The 14,272-nt window shown below is 42.2% G+C and overlaps 1 protein-coding gene across 1 annotated transcript; it reads right to left on the bottom strand.

The window, feature by feature from the left end:
• Window positions 1–4,358: 4,358 nt before the first annotated feature.
• LOC140542173 (leukocyte surface antigen CD53) lies at window positions 4,359–14,071 on the bottom strand. The gene is made up of 8 exons (XM_072665053.1): window positions 13,937–14,071; window positions 10,360–10,438; window positions 9,884–10,072; window positions 8,583–8,657; window positions 7,634–7,729; window positions 7,399–7,503; window positions 7,074–7,157; window positions 4,359–6,081 (listed from the first exon to the last, which is right to left on the bottom strand). The coding sequence occupies exons 2-8, from the start codon at window positions 10,414–10,416 to the stop codon at window positions 6,007–6,009; spliced, it is 681 nt and encodes a 226-aa protein (XP_072521154.1). The 5' UTR covers window positions 10,417–10,438; window positions 13,937–14,071; the 3' UTR covers window positions 4,359–6,006.
• Window positions 14,072–14,272: the final 201 nt, after the last annotated feature.

The raw sequence follows: 14,272 nt of genomic DNA, 5'->3' as shown, positions 1-14,272 counted from the left end.
TAGCTGGCTGCTAGCTGTGGCTACCTAGCTAACGTTAGCAAGCTATTCCTGCCACAAAATCTACACTTTACAACCAAAAAATAAAGTTTGTACAAATTTGAGATGAAATTAAAACATATCTCTATTTGTTTAAACTAAACCGAGTAAACTAAAAGTGAGCTTTACTCACAGGGTCGGTCCTCCATTAGTCCTCTGAGGGAGCTGCTTAACCGTCCCTGTTCCAACCAGCGTCCTCGCGCGGTGAGCGGGAAAACTCAGCAGAGACATGAGTTTCCCCCAGTGATCTCAATGCTAAACTACCCAGTACTGAGGTAAAACCCAACAAACACATTAACCCAGAGCTAAACTACCCAGTACTGAGGTAGTACCCAACAAACACATTAACCCAGAGCTAAACTACCCAGTACTGAGGTAAAACTACCCAGTACTGAGGTAAAACCCAACAAACACATTAACCCAGAGCTAAACTACCCTGTACTGAAGTAAAACTACCCAGTACTGAGGTAAAACCCAACAAACACATTAACCCAGAGGCTAAACTACCCTGTACAGAGGTAATACCCAGCAAAACACATTAACCTAGGGGCTAAACTACCCAGTACGGAGGTAAAACCCAACAAACACATTAACCCAGAGGCTAAACTACCCTGTACAGAGGTAAAACTACCCAGTACTGAGGTAAAACCCAACAAACACATTAACCCAGAGGCTAAACTACCCTGTACTGAGGTAAAACCCAACAAACACATTAACCCAGAGGCTAAACTACCCTGTACTGAGGTAATACCCAGCAAAACACATTAACCCAGAGGCTAAACTACCCAGTACTGAGGTAGTACCCAACAAACACATTAACCCAGAGGCTAAACTACCCAGTACTGAGGTAGTACCCAACAAAACACATTAACCCAGAGGCTAAACTACCCAGTACTGAGGTAATACCCAGCAAAACACATTAACCCAGGGGCTAAACTACCCAGTACTGAGGTAGTACCCAACAAAACACATTAACCCAGAGCTAAACTACCCAGTACTGAGGTAGTACCCAACAAAACACATTAACCCAGAGCTAAACTACCCAGTACTGAGGTAAAACTACCCAGTACTGAGGTAGTACCCAACAAACACATTAACCCAGAGGCTAAACTACCCAGTACTGAGGTAGTACCCAACAAACACATTAACCCAGAGGCTAAACTACCCAGTACTGAGGTAGTACCCAACAAAACACATTAACCCAGAGCTAAACTACCCAGTACTGAGGTAGTACCCAACAAACACATTAACCCAGAGGCTAAACTACCCAGTACTGAGGTAGTACCCAACAAACACATTAACCCAGAGGCTAAACTACCCAGTACTGAGGTAGTACCCAACAAAACACATTAACCCAGAGGCTAAACTACCCAGTACTGAGGTAGTACCCAACAAAACACATTAACCCAGAGCTAAACTACCCAGTACTGAGGTAAAACCCAACAAACACATTAACCCAGAGGCTAAACTTCCCAGTACTGAGGTAAAACCCAACAAACACATTAACCCAGAGCTAAACTACCCCGTACTGAGGTAAAACCCAACAAAACACATTAACCCAGAGCTAAACTACCCAGTACTGAGGTAGTACCCAACAAAACACATTAACCCAGAGCTAAACTACCCAGTACTGAGGTAAAACCCAACAAACACATTAACCCAGAGGCTAAACTTCCCAGTACTGAGGTAAAACCCAACAAACACATTATCCCAGAGCTAAACTACCCCGTACTGAGGTAAAACCCAACAAAACACATTAACCCAGAGCTAAACTACCCCGTACTGAGGTAAAACCCAACAAAACACATTAACCCAGAGGCTAAACTACCCAGTACTGAGGTAAAACCCAACAAACACATTAACCCAGAGCTAAACTACCCAGTACTGAAGTAAAACCCAACAAACACATTAACCCAGAGGCTAAACTACCCAGTACTGAGGTAAAACTACCCAGTACCGAGGTAAAACCCAACAAACACATTAACCCACAGACTAAACTACCCTGTACTGAGGTAAAACCCAACAAACACATTAACCCAGAGCTAAACTACCCTGTACTGAGGTAAAACCCAACAAACACATTAACCCAGAGGCTAAACTACCCAGTACTGAGGTAGTACCCAACAAACACATTAACCCAGAGGCTAAACTACCCAGTACTGAGGTAGTACCCAACAAAACACATTAACCCAGAGGCTAAACTACCCAGTACTGAGGTAATACCCAGCAAAACACATTAACCCAGGGGCTAAACTACCCAGTACTGAGGTAGTACCCAACAAAACACATTAACCCAGAGCTAAACTACCCAGTACTGAGGTAGTACCCAACAAAACACATTAACCCAGAGCTAAACTACCCAGTACTGAGGTAAAACTACCCAGTACTGAGGTAGTACCCAACAAACACATTAACCCAGAGGCTAAACTACCCAGTACTGAGGTAGTACCCAACAAACACATTAACCCAGAGGCTAAACTACCCAGTACTGAGGTAGTACCCAACAAAACACATTAACCCAGAGCTAAACTACCCAGTACTGAGGTAGTACCCAACAAACACATTAACCCAGAGGCTAAACTACCCAGTACTGAGGTAGTACCCAACAAACACATTAACCCAGAGGCTAAACTACCCAGTACTGAGGTAGTACCCAACAAAACACATTAACCCAGAGGCTAAACTACCCAGTACTGAGGTAGTACCCAACAAAACACATTAACCCAGAGCTAAACTACCCAGTACTGAGGTAAAACCCAACAAACACATTAACCCAGAGGCTAAACTTCCCAGTACTGAGGTAAAACCCAACAAACACATTAACCCAGAGCTAAACTACCCTGTACTGAAGTAAAACTACCCAGTACTGAGGTAAAACCCAACAAACACATTAACCCAGAGCTAAACTACCCTGTACTGAAGTAAAACTACCCAGTACTGAGGTAAAACCCAACAAACACATTAACCCAGAGGCTAAACTACCCTGTACAGAGGTAATACCCAGCAAAACACATTAACCTAGGGGCTAAACTACCCAGTACGGAGGTAAAACCCAACAAACACATTAACCCAGAGGCTAAACTACCCTGTACAGAGGTAAAACTACCCAGTACTGAGGTAAAACCCAACAAACACATTAACCCAGAGGCTAAACTACCCTGTACTGAGGTAAAACCCAACAAACACATTAACCCAGAGGCTAAACTACCCTGTACTGAGGTAATACCCAGCAAAACACATTAACCCAGGGGCTAAACTACCCAGTACGGAGGTAAAACCCAACAAAACACATTAACCCAGAGCTAAACTACCCCGTACTAAGGTAAAACCCAACAAAACTCATTAACCCAGAAGCTAAACTACCCCGTACTGAGGTAAAACCCAACAAACACATTAAGCCAGGGGCTAAACTACCCTGTACTGAGGTAAAACTACCCAGTACTGAGGTAAAACCCAACAAACACATTAACCCAGGGGCTAAACTACCCAGTACTGAGGTAAAACCCAACAAACACATTAACCCTTTACCCTCTCTGCTCCCCGGGCGCTGGAGTTGGCTGCCCACTGCTCTGGGTGTGTGTGTGTGTGTGTGTACTCACTGCCCCTAACACATGAGTGTGTGTTCACTACCAGATGGGTTAAATGCGGTACACTGTACAGTGACAAATACATGCACCTTTACTTTTTAACCCAGAGGCTAAACTACCAAGTATTGAGGTACAACTGAACAAAACACATTAACCCAGGCGATAAACTACCTACATCTAGGAAAACCCAACAAAACACATTTACCCTAAACTGCCTAAATCTAGAAAATGACCCTCCAATATCCCCTTTGGTGAAGTAATCTAAATTCCCCTTGCAAAGCACTGTGTTAAGGTTTCACTGAAAGTTACAGAAGTGCACACAGTAACCCAACTATCAATAGCTTGTATTTGATCAAACTGATGATTCATGTACATAACAACACAAAAAATTCACACAGGCTTACATTTTGCAACCCATCACAATGCACCAAAAAAAAAAACAAACAACAAAAAACAAAACAAAGAAAGGGGCAGAGGCCATTTGAAGCACCAGCAGATATCCTGCCCTGCAGCGTCTAAGTTTCGACTGAAGTGAAACTTGCTCTTGTTCTCTAAATGATACTCAACCACAGGCCTGTGGTTAGGAACTGTGGCCTGTACTTTATTTGAGCATTGAATAAATTGCTGCTGTTGTTTTTTATAAATCAAGCAAACGCTGATGGTAAGAAGTCACAAGATATGCTGATCAGCAATGGCTCATTGAATGATAATAAGGGAACAGAAATGCCAACAACGTAAGGAGCAGCGTTTTTATTATACTTTTTCTTTATAACAAAATGTAATCAAGCTCTATATATGTACAACAGTTCATGTGAAAATATAACAGAAATGAGAACAAAAATCAGACAGCTATTAAACTCATATATACACTGAACATGCAAGCAGTTCAGCACCCAGACAAAAACAAAACACAAGAATGAAATAATGGTCAACTAATATAACTAAAATACTGTATAAGGGAAAGTGGGACACACATAGTTTGTTATTTATTTGTTTATTTTCGATAAATATTTTAGTCAAGTATTCAAGCAAAGTTAATATTTTACACAATTTCCTAACATTTATAACCAGTTCATCTGAAAGCAGAAAGTGCTAATGTTACAACTCCACAGTGTTTAAAGCAGTCAAGCTTTCCAATCTAAACACATCAAAATATCTGCATTATATCTAAAAATAGCTTTAGTTCACTATTGAACAACCTGAGAATGGAGTGAGCTGTTGTAAATGTATATAGGGGGTTTGGTGTCTTCTCATTGTTTACTTTGTGGGTCTTAGTTGTAACAGTGTGTAAAACTACCTCCACCATGTTTGGAGGCTGTGCTTTAGCCTGGCTAGCTCTCACTGTGAGTTGTAACAGTGTGTGAAAGTACCTCCACCATGTTTTTCTGTAATGAGGCTGGCTAGCTCTCACTGAGAGTTACTGATCTGGTTCAGGTTCAGCAGTGCTCTGTTACAGCCACTAGATATTTAAAGAACAATGGAGTGAATTCTGTGACTTCTACACACAACATAGTCATCAAACACACTGTGAGAAGAGACACTTGGACCCAGTTTACACCTCGTCACTGCATGTGGCTAGTATCTGGATTATATCCTGATAAGATTATTAAATGCTGTTACTGGTGTTTCGGTTCTAATAGGAGGAGGTTTGCTTGTCGCATGTGGCTCAAATGCATCTCAGATGCTGAGTGATCAGATTTGTATGTTTTAAATTAATCTTGGGTGTGTTTACACTTGCTTTTTTTTATGCGGCTTGGCCTTATCCAGATACTCAAGACAGATGCAGTGCCCAAGTGTAAATGGGGTCTTTATAGTAAATCTGGAGAAATATGGTGGAAATTCACACATGATGGTACTATGTGAGCACAAGATGATAACTAAAAAACATTTTAAAGGATTTGATGTATATGTACCCTGTGAGCATCAGCTTATAGGTGTTTGGATTATTTGGACCAGCCTGGCCAGGCCTGGCTCATGGAAATGTGTATACTGCTATGCTATGTATTTGATACAACAGTATTAGATTAGGTAACAATACTTTAAGCTAATGATAAATCATGCCCCTACTTTAATTTCATACCGCTGATCTAAAATGATATCTATCAGGAGAAAGTCTAGCCTGGTGTCCATTGCCATGTTCTACAAGAACCTACTTAAAAATTCAGGTGAATGGTGAAAGCTATTGGAGCACTAAATTACTATAGTTACATGTAAATATACTGAAGCTTTATAGACATAGGAATCTGAACACATCATGTAAATATATACATGTAAAGTACATATCCACTACATATATATATATATCCTGAAGTTGACAGAACAGCAGAGCGATACATGTTCATAAAGTGGCAGTCTGTTGACAGTCATTGGGAAAGCATGCTCTTCACTTATGCACGTATCCCAGTCCAGATTTACTGATGTGGCAGAACAGCGTCATGGAGAAGCACATGCCCAAAACCTAAGCAAGCAAGGAGGTAAATATAGAAGCATTTGACTGAGAAATGCAAAAGTAGCATACAACAACTTCTACAGCATGCAATCAAACTCTTCAATAAGAGGATGTCTAGTCTCATATCGCTTGAATATCGCTTGTATCGCTTGTACGGCCTAGCTTTTTGCCCTTTAGCCGCGTTTGAGCTCTATGTGTTTGAAAAAGAAGCCTAACAAATCGTGCTAACATGGCTTAGAAAATGAAATGATGTTGTCAGGCAGCAGCAGCATGGTGTTATATGCATAATGCTAACTGGTAGCCATTTACTATCATCATTAGTCTTCACTATTCTTTCAATACAAAGGTTAAAAATCATGTATACATGCTTATCACAAAGCAGGCCTGTCACTAACCGATTCAGGCCAGATTAGCGACAGTTCTAGGTCTGAAGTGGTGGTGTTGCTGCCCCCCGTTTGCTAACCTGACCGTCCCACTGTGCTAGCATGTATATCCAGCGTAGATATGTGTGACTTTTGAAAGCCAGCCTTGACTGCCAGCCTTGACTGCCAGCAGCATCAACCAGCGTTAAAACATCCTGAGCTTTGTGGCTTAATTGACAACATATCCTAAAGCTAAAGAACATTTTTTCCACCAGTTCCCTTAACATGCACTCGACCCTGTTACCTCAACACATTCACACCTATAAAGTATTTGGACATTTTCACAAGTCACATGTTCAGCAGGAATTTGCTTAGTCTCTCAGTGCTGTTGCTAATAAAATTTACTAGCAGTCAATTTAAAGAAAATTAAAAATAGTATTATTAAATATTATTAAATATATTATTAAAAATAAGTTTTATGTAATTATTTTATAAAATGTTAAAAGTTACAACGGCGCTACAAATTCAAAAACACTTGATATCAATTGTTCCATAATCAGTGATTGGTATTCAGTGGGGCCTAGACTCCCCAGCACCCAAGTCTATTAGCTTTAGATCATCAATGATCAAGATCTGTACCTCAATGCTGCACACAACGATGATTCCAATCCCGGTGCTCAGGAGGTTATTTTCGAACCAGATTTTCAGCTTGGAATAACAACCCTACAAACATATATGCGTTAAATGAATTCAAGTACTGCCAGCCTCTCATTGGACAGGTTTACAGCCATGCAAAAACATGTTTAATACTCTAAAAGGCATTAAAGGTAAGTGATGTAAACAGGTAACGACAACCACCAACGAGGCAATACAGTTGATGAGAGAGCTGTTGTGTTGCCAAAATGCTGTTTTTGCTAGCATTGATTCAGCACAGAACGCTGGAAGAAGAGGATTGGTGCCATACCTTAGTGAAGTACGGCAGATTATCTGTGCAGGGTGTGGACCTGCAGCATGATTTTGGCACATTGCTTTTCCAGTCTGATGCATTGTTTACTCCACAGCACTGAAACTGTAGTGAAAAGGATTGCAGGGAAGTTCAGCCTCGTCAGGAGGGCTCATCCATATATATTTGTTAATATACATATATATATATTTATTTTGTTCAACTGAAGGTGAAAAAAGACATTGTAAACACTTACTGTGGTCTGAATCGTGTCCCACTCGATGCTAGTTGTGTTCTTTGAAATAGTTTCCTGCAGACTGCGGGCTAGTTCTTCTTCAATTCCTTGGTCAATCTAGAAGGCAAGACAAGAGATTGACTCCCTGCTGGCTTTATTGCAGTCTTTCAGCACAATTTGTGGTCGCTTTTTACATGCTAATTACACTGAACAGCCACTTCATTAAAAACACCTCCTTGTTTCTACACTCACTGTCCATTCAATGGGCTTCACTTCCCATATAGGAGCACTGTGTAGTTTTACAAATCCAGACTGTAGTCCCTTTCTGCAGTTTTTCTGCAGACTTTGTTATTAGCCTTCATTCATCAAAGGTTCTTCAATGGTCAGGACCCCCACAGAACTGACCACCACAGAGCAGACTGTATTATTTGGGTGGTGGATCATTCACAGCACTGCTGTGACACTGACTGACATGGTGGTGGTGGCGAGTGTGTTGGTAGTGTGTGTTAGGCTGGTGGTACGAGTGGATCAGACACAGCAGTGCTGCTGGAGTGTTTAAACACTGTGTCCACTCACTGTCCACTCTATTATTAGACATCCTCTAGACCTTTATCAATGCCCACATGACACTGTTGGCTGGATATTTCTGGTTGGTGGACTGTTCTCACACTAACATACTCACCACCAACATGCCAGTCAGTGTCACTGCAGTGTTGAGAATCCCAAATACCACCTGCTTTGTGGTGTCCTGTGGGGTCCTGACCACTGCAGAACAGGGTGAAAGGAGGCTAACACAGTATGCGGATAATTATAGAACTTATAATTATGTTGTTATTATGTAATTATAGAACTACACAGTGCTCCTATATGGGAAGTGGATCTGATATAATGGACAGTGAGTGTAGAAACCAGGAGCCCTTTTAATGAAGTGGCTGGACTATTTTTATCTGGCTTCTGAAAGTCCTCTTACCTGGTTTTCATACATGAGCAGGACGCAGGCCATGGCCAGCTCAGCCAGCATCACCAGGAACAGCAAAGTGAAAAACTGAAACCAAGAAAATTCAAACATTAGAAGTTTTTAGATACAGTGCTGTAAAAAATGTCATATGGCTCTCTTGATTTCTTTAATCCCCAGTCAAAACGGCCTTAGAGTACAGTGTCAGCCTCAACAACTAACTCTGATATCAGATCTGATCAGAGTGTGTAGTGCGTCTAACTTCTTCTCGATTACAGCTTCCATTCTTCTCAGGAGACTCACTATTAGTAATTTCGCAGAAAAATGCAGGGAGATGTTTCCACACTTATCACTGTGTACTAGCATTAGCGTTAGCCTCCACTTGGTTCTGAATGTGCTCTCTCTGAACGGTTCAGTGATAGTGTTATAAAGGTTCAGATATTGTCCACTAGATCGGATTGGGACATCACTAGTTCTCAAATTTTTAAAGATCATTGTTCCAAAAAAAGTTTCAATGTTGAAATAAGTCCATATTTAGCGTTTAGCTGTGAATGTTTTTTTTTTGTTTTGTTTATCTCTAGCTCAGTTGTCTTTTAATACATTTTTACATTCTGGTTTTAGAATCTCCTGTTTTCTGTTTTATTTTATGTCTAATCTCTTCAGAAATAACTTGAACAATTACTGGAAATCACTGGAATTTTAACAGATGAACTTTTAGGTTGAACTTTTAGGATGAACTTTTTTACCATTTTACCTGAAACAATGAAGGAAGGAACACGATTCTGAAAACCTTCATGCTTTTCCCAAATTTCCCAAATTAGTTGGGAGTGTTTGGGAAACACACTCAATATTAAAATGAAAAGCAAACTGCATTCCAGTAGCATAATGGTCTGTGTACCTTTATGCTATGCTAATATCTTTATTTAGAAATGGGTAAATTGGCTAAAACAAATAAATAAGAAATACCTTTCAAAAAACAACAAACAAGCAAAAATGTAATGACAGAAGGAAGTGCCATCAACCCACCCCTAAGAGAGCAAGGCCTATTGTGCTCTCTTGGACTGCGGCTGCTGATGGCAAAACAGAATGACCAGGGATTTGAACCAGCGATCCTCGGATCATGGTGGCAGCCCCATCAGTGCTATCATTAGATGGCATCTAAAACCTTCCAACGTTCCAGGCTCTGTTCTATATCCAGGCTCTGTTCTGAAATCCACCCAACCTCAAACTGCACTGATGTTCTTTTTCTGTGAACCGTGGTTTCAGATAAGTCAGTTTCTGAAGGCTGACCCACACTGAGCTAAAACGGAACTTACAGAAATGAGCAAGCAGCGGTTCTCCTTGAGGGCTCCCAGGAAGCCCAGGAAGGACACACAGGTGATGAATATGCCGAGGATGAAGAGTCCATTGACAACATTCATGGCTGGGATGGATGGCACGAGGGTCGAAAAATTGAACGACATCTTCAAGTAAATACCCAGCCCGAAGATGGTAGCTCCACAGATCTGCAAGAACATCACAGTCTATTAACCAACCATATGAAGTATTTCATATGAAGTCCTTAATTTTTCATGCAAAATAACACAGCTAGGACCCGTACACACTGTTAAAACCTTTGAGGAACCTCTGGAGGTTCTTCAAATTGAAACTGTGGAGGAATCTTTCAGGATGCTTCAGGAAAAGGTTCCTTGAAGATTTCTCAAAGCTCCTTCACTGTCCCAAATGGAAGAACCCCTAACTTTTAACAGTGTACTGTGAGGGATTGTGATTGTGTGTGCAGATGGATACGTACAAAGAAGATGAAGTTCACCACACACATGGTGTACTTGAGGCACTTGAGGCAGGACATCTTTCTTGTCTGCAGTTCAGTCCTGCAAGACCAACAACATTATCTACGTTAAATTAGAGAAGAGGTGGAAATGTCTAAAAAAAAAATGTGCATAGACTTGATCGTATCTCAGCAATATCCTAGTCCTACTTAAAAGGCCCATGTATGTTCACATTCCAAGGCTTATTATTATTAGGTCTTAGGGGTGAGGAACATACACTTGGGCATGCTGAAGGGCCTGTGAGGTTTAAGGGGTTCACTCCTACCACTCTTCTGCCAGCTGTACCTGCAAGTAACCCCTTAAAAAGGTCAAGGGTTGTGATCCATGGTGCGTGCCCTTGCTTCTCCATGAGTTCTTCAAGGTTGGACTGTACCTCAGAAGAGTAGCATGTCTAAGCAATGTCCAACGACCTAAACTGGTTAGTGGTCCACCTTTGGATGAATGACATAACTCCACCACCGTAATTCATCTGTCCACATCTCCAGCTTCTCCTTCTACTCCCTGGACCACCATCGCAATTAGTGGGTCCTCTCTACTCTTTAATGAAACATTCACAGAGAAGGTCAGTGACATCTTGATCTGTCCAGGTTGAAGAACCTCATGTCACCAGAGCTAAACCTCATGGTCATACCAAATATTCAGCTTTCCATGGGCTTACTTCAGAAGGCCACTGAGTAGCTAGCTTGCTTACACAACCATGATAAATAAACGTGATAAATAACCCAGAACCACTAAGCGACCACTGCCACACTTGTAAAAGTCCTGTCAATGGCATCAAACCCACAACCCTGTGAAAAACAACCCAGTGCTCTAGCCACTGAACCACCACTGCCCCACTTTGTCAGTATGAGAAAAGCTCAACAAACCAGGGTATCAAACTCACAACCCTGTGAGCAATAGCCCAGCACTGAACCACTACTGCGTCAGTATTAGAAAAATCCAACAAATACAGGCATGGAACCCACAACCCTGTGAAAAACAACCTAGTGCTCTAGACACTGAACCAACACTGCGTCAGTATTAGAAATGTCCAACAAATACAGGCATGGAACCCACAACCCTGTGAAAAACAACCCAGTGCCACCGAACCACCACTGCCCTACTTTGTCAGTATAAGAAAAGCCCAACAAACCAGGACATCAAACCCACAACCCTGTGAGCAATAACCCAGCACTCTAGTGACTGAACCACCACTGCGTTAGTATTAAAAAGTCCAGCAAATACAGGCATTGAGCCCACAACCCTGTGAAAAACAACCCAGTGCTCTAGCCACTGAACCACCACTGCCCCACTTTGTCAGTACAAGAAAAGCTCAACAAACCAGGGTATCAAACACACAACCCTGTGAGCAATAACCCAGTACTCTAATGACTGAACCACCACTGCGTCAGTATTAGAAATGTCCAACAAATACAGGCATTGAGCCCATAACCCTGTAAAAAACACCCCAGTGCTCTAGCCACTGAACCACCACTGCCCCACTTTGTCAGTACGAGAAAAGCTCAACAAACCAGGGTATCAAACTCACAACCCTGTGAGCAATAGCCCAGCACTGAACCACTACTGCGTCAGTATTAGAAAAATCCAACAAATACAGGCATGGATACCACAACCCTGTGAAAAACAACCCAGTGCTCTAGACACTGAACCAACACTGCGTCAGTATTAGAAACGTCCAACAAATACAGGCATGGAACCCACAACCCTGTGAAAAACAACCCAGTGCTCTAGCCACCGAACCACCACTGCCCCACTTTGTCAGTATAAGAAAAGCCCAACAAACCAGGATATCAAACCCACAACCCTGTGAGCAATAACCCAGCACTCTAATGATTCTAATGGCAACACTGCGTCAGTATTAGAAAAGTCCAACAAATACAGGCATGGAACCCACAACCCTGTGAAAAACAACCCAGTGCTCTAGCCACCGAACCACCACTGCCCCACTTTGTCAGTATAAGAAAAGCCCAACAAACCAGGATATCAAACCCACAACCCTGTGAGCAATAACCCAGCACTCTGGTGACTGAACCACCACTGCGTTAGTATTAAAAAGTCCAGCAAATACAGGCATTGAGCCCACAACCCTGTGAAAAACAACCCAGTGCTCTAGACACTGAACCAACACTGCGTCAGTGTTAGAAAAGTCCAACAAATACAGGCATGGATCCCACAACCCTGTGAAAAACAACCCAGTGCTTTAGACACTGAACCAACACTGCGTCAGCATTAGAAAAGTCCAACAAATACAGGCATGGATCCCACAACCCTGTGAAAAACAACCCAGTGCTTTAGACACTGAACCAACACTGCGTCAGCATTAGAAAAGTCCAACAAATACAGGCATGGAACCCACAACCCTGTGAAAAACAACCCAGTGCTCTAGCCACTGAACCACCAATGCCCCACTTTGTCAGTACAAGAAAAGCTCCTCCCATCCTCCCACAAGACCTCCCATCAAGTCTAAACACAACGTATTGTGAACATGCTGACGGTCTTGTTTCCAAGGATTAACAAAAGCCAGCACACGCAACAACACTCCAAACTTACTGATAAAGAAGGGAGAGTTTGACTGACTCAGACACGACTTCCTCTTTCTGACATGGCTGAGGGTGGAGCCTGGCCACTTTGGGGCATCTGACTGCCGTTTTTCATGCCGTCAAACCTCATGACACTTCCTCTGTTCGTTTTTACTCATTCTGGTAACTAAAATACCCGCAAACAATTTCGGGCCTTGATGGCTTTTTATAGGTACGTCTGTCTTTGAGCCAAAGTCATGTTGATTCTGGGCACTTTCGGAGTTTCGATAACCTCAGTTAAATGCTTTCTTTCATTTTTAGAACTATTTTCATAGTTGCGGAGTAAAGACCACCTGCACTTCTAAAAATACAGGTGCTACAAAGTTTTATTCAATTCAATTGGTAAAGAACCTTTGCATCCAGTTCTTTAAGCCTTTAAAAGGCTCCACACCTGTACATATATACCGTTGTTGCCACAATGGCAGCTTTACAGGAGGAACTGTCAATGGCAGTCAATGTTAATGTAAAAAAGCCATATTGGTGCATTTCTATTGGTCCGATTCTGCCAAAAATGGAACCTTGATGGGTTCTTTACTGAACCAGAATTGGTTCTTGTAAGGCATCGTTCCAAAAACTCTTTGTAGCACCTTCATTTTTCAGAGCGTAACTCTCCCAAGCCTCATCTGTAGGCCAGAAAATGTGGTCATGAGGCCAATTACAACCTACATAAACCTTTCATAGCAAGTGCCTCAGGTTTATTCCAAAAAATCAGTTGTTACAAAGGCTCCATCCGTCCATTTTAACACGAAACTACACCAGAAAGTGCTACGACGGCTGACCCCCGTTGGAACAGAAGGCTCCCAGAGGCTTCCAGGGGTGAAAAGGTGAAAACCTCCTAGGAGATTTAAAAAGTAGACCCTAGCTGAGAACTGGAACAGAGGGTTCAGATTCCCTTGAGAAAATAGAAGCAGTCTCAGGTGAACGGCAGTATGTGCAACAGAGATCAGTCAGATTTGCTCACCGTGCCGATCACAACAGGTACTCCGAAGAGCAGTCAGACCATGGACCGGTCCAGTCAGCGTCAGACGCAGCGTTGATCTGAAGGAAGAGTGAAGGTTCAACTTCGATCACTCAGTCTTTGCACGACGTCTGTGTGCTGTGTGTGGGGGTGGGGGTGGGGTGGGGTTGAGGCAACCACACTGGTTTGATTCACTTCCTCTGTATGAGGCCTTTTCTGGGCCTGACCCAGAGCCACATCCTCTTATTCGAATTCTGGCTTCAGTCGTTATGACAAGGAACAGCAAACTGATGCGAGATCAGCGTGAAAAAGACACCTCCTACAAAACACCTCTTCACC

Source organism: Salminus brasiliensis, chromosome 20, assembly GCF_030463535.1.
Source record: "Salminus brasiliensis chromosome 20, fSalBra1.hap2, whole genome shotgun sequence".
NCBI classification, from domain to species: domain Eukaryota; kingdom Metazoa; phylum Chordata; class Actinopteri; order Characiformes; family Bryconidae; genus Salminus; species Salminus brasiliensis.
Note: the sequence above shows the minus strand (reverse complement) of the source record. Positions and strands in the feature narration are given on the sequence as shown.

What these genes read in the sequence shown, in the direction of transcription:
- LOC140542173 (XM_072665053.1), bottom strand. Translation starts at nt 10,416, where the DNA reads ATGTCCTGCCTCAAGTGCCTCAAGTACACCATGTGTGTGGTGAACTTC. An exon ending in TGGTGAACTTCATCTTCTTT is followed by an intron (nt 10,073 to 10,359) that starts GTACGTATCCAT and finishes ATGTTCTTGCAG; the next exon opens with ATCTGTGGAGCTACCATCTT. An exon ending in ATCTGCCGTACTTCACTAAG is followed by an intron (nt 7,158 to 7,398) that starts GTATGGCACCAA and finishes ATATGTTTGTAG; the next exon opens with GGTTGTTATTCCAAGCTGAA.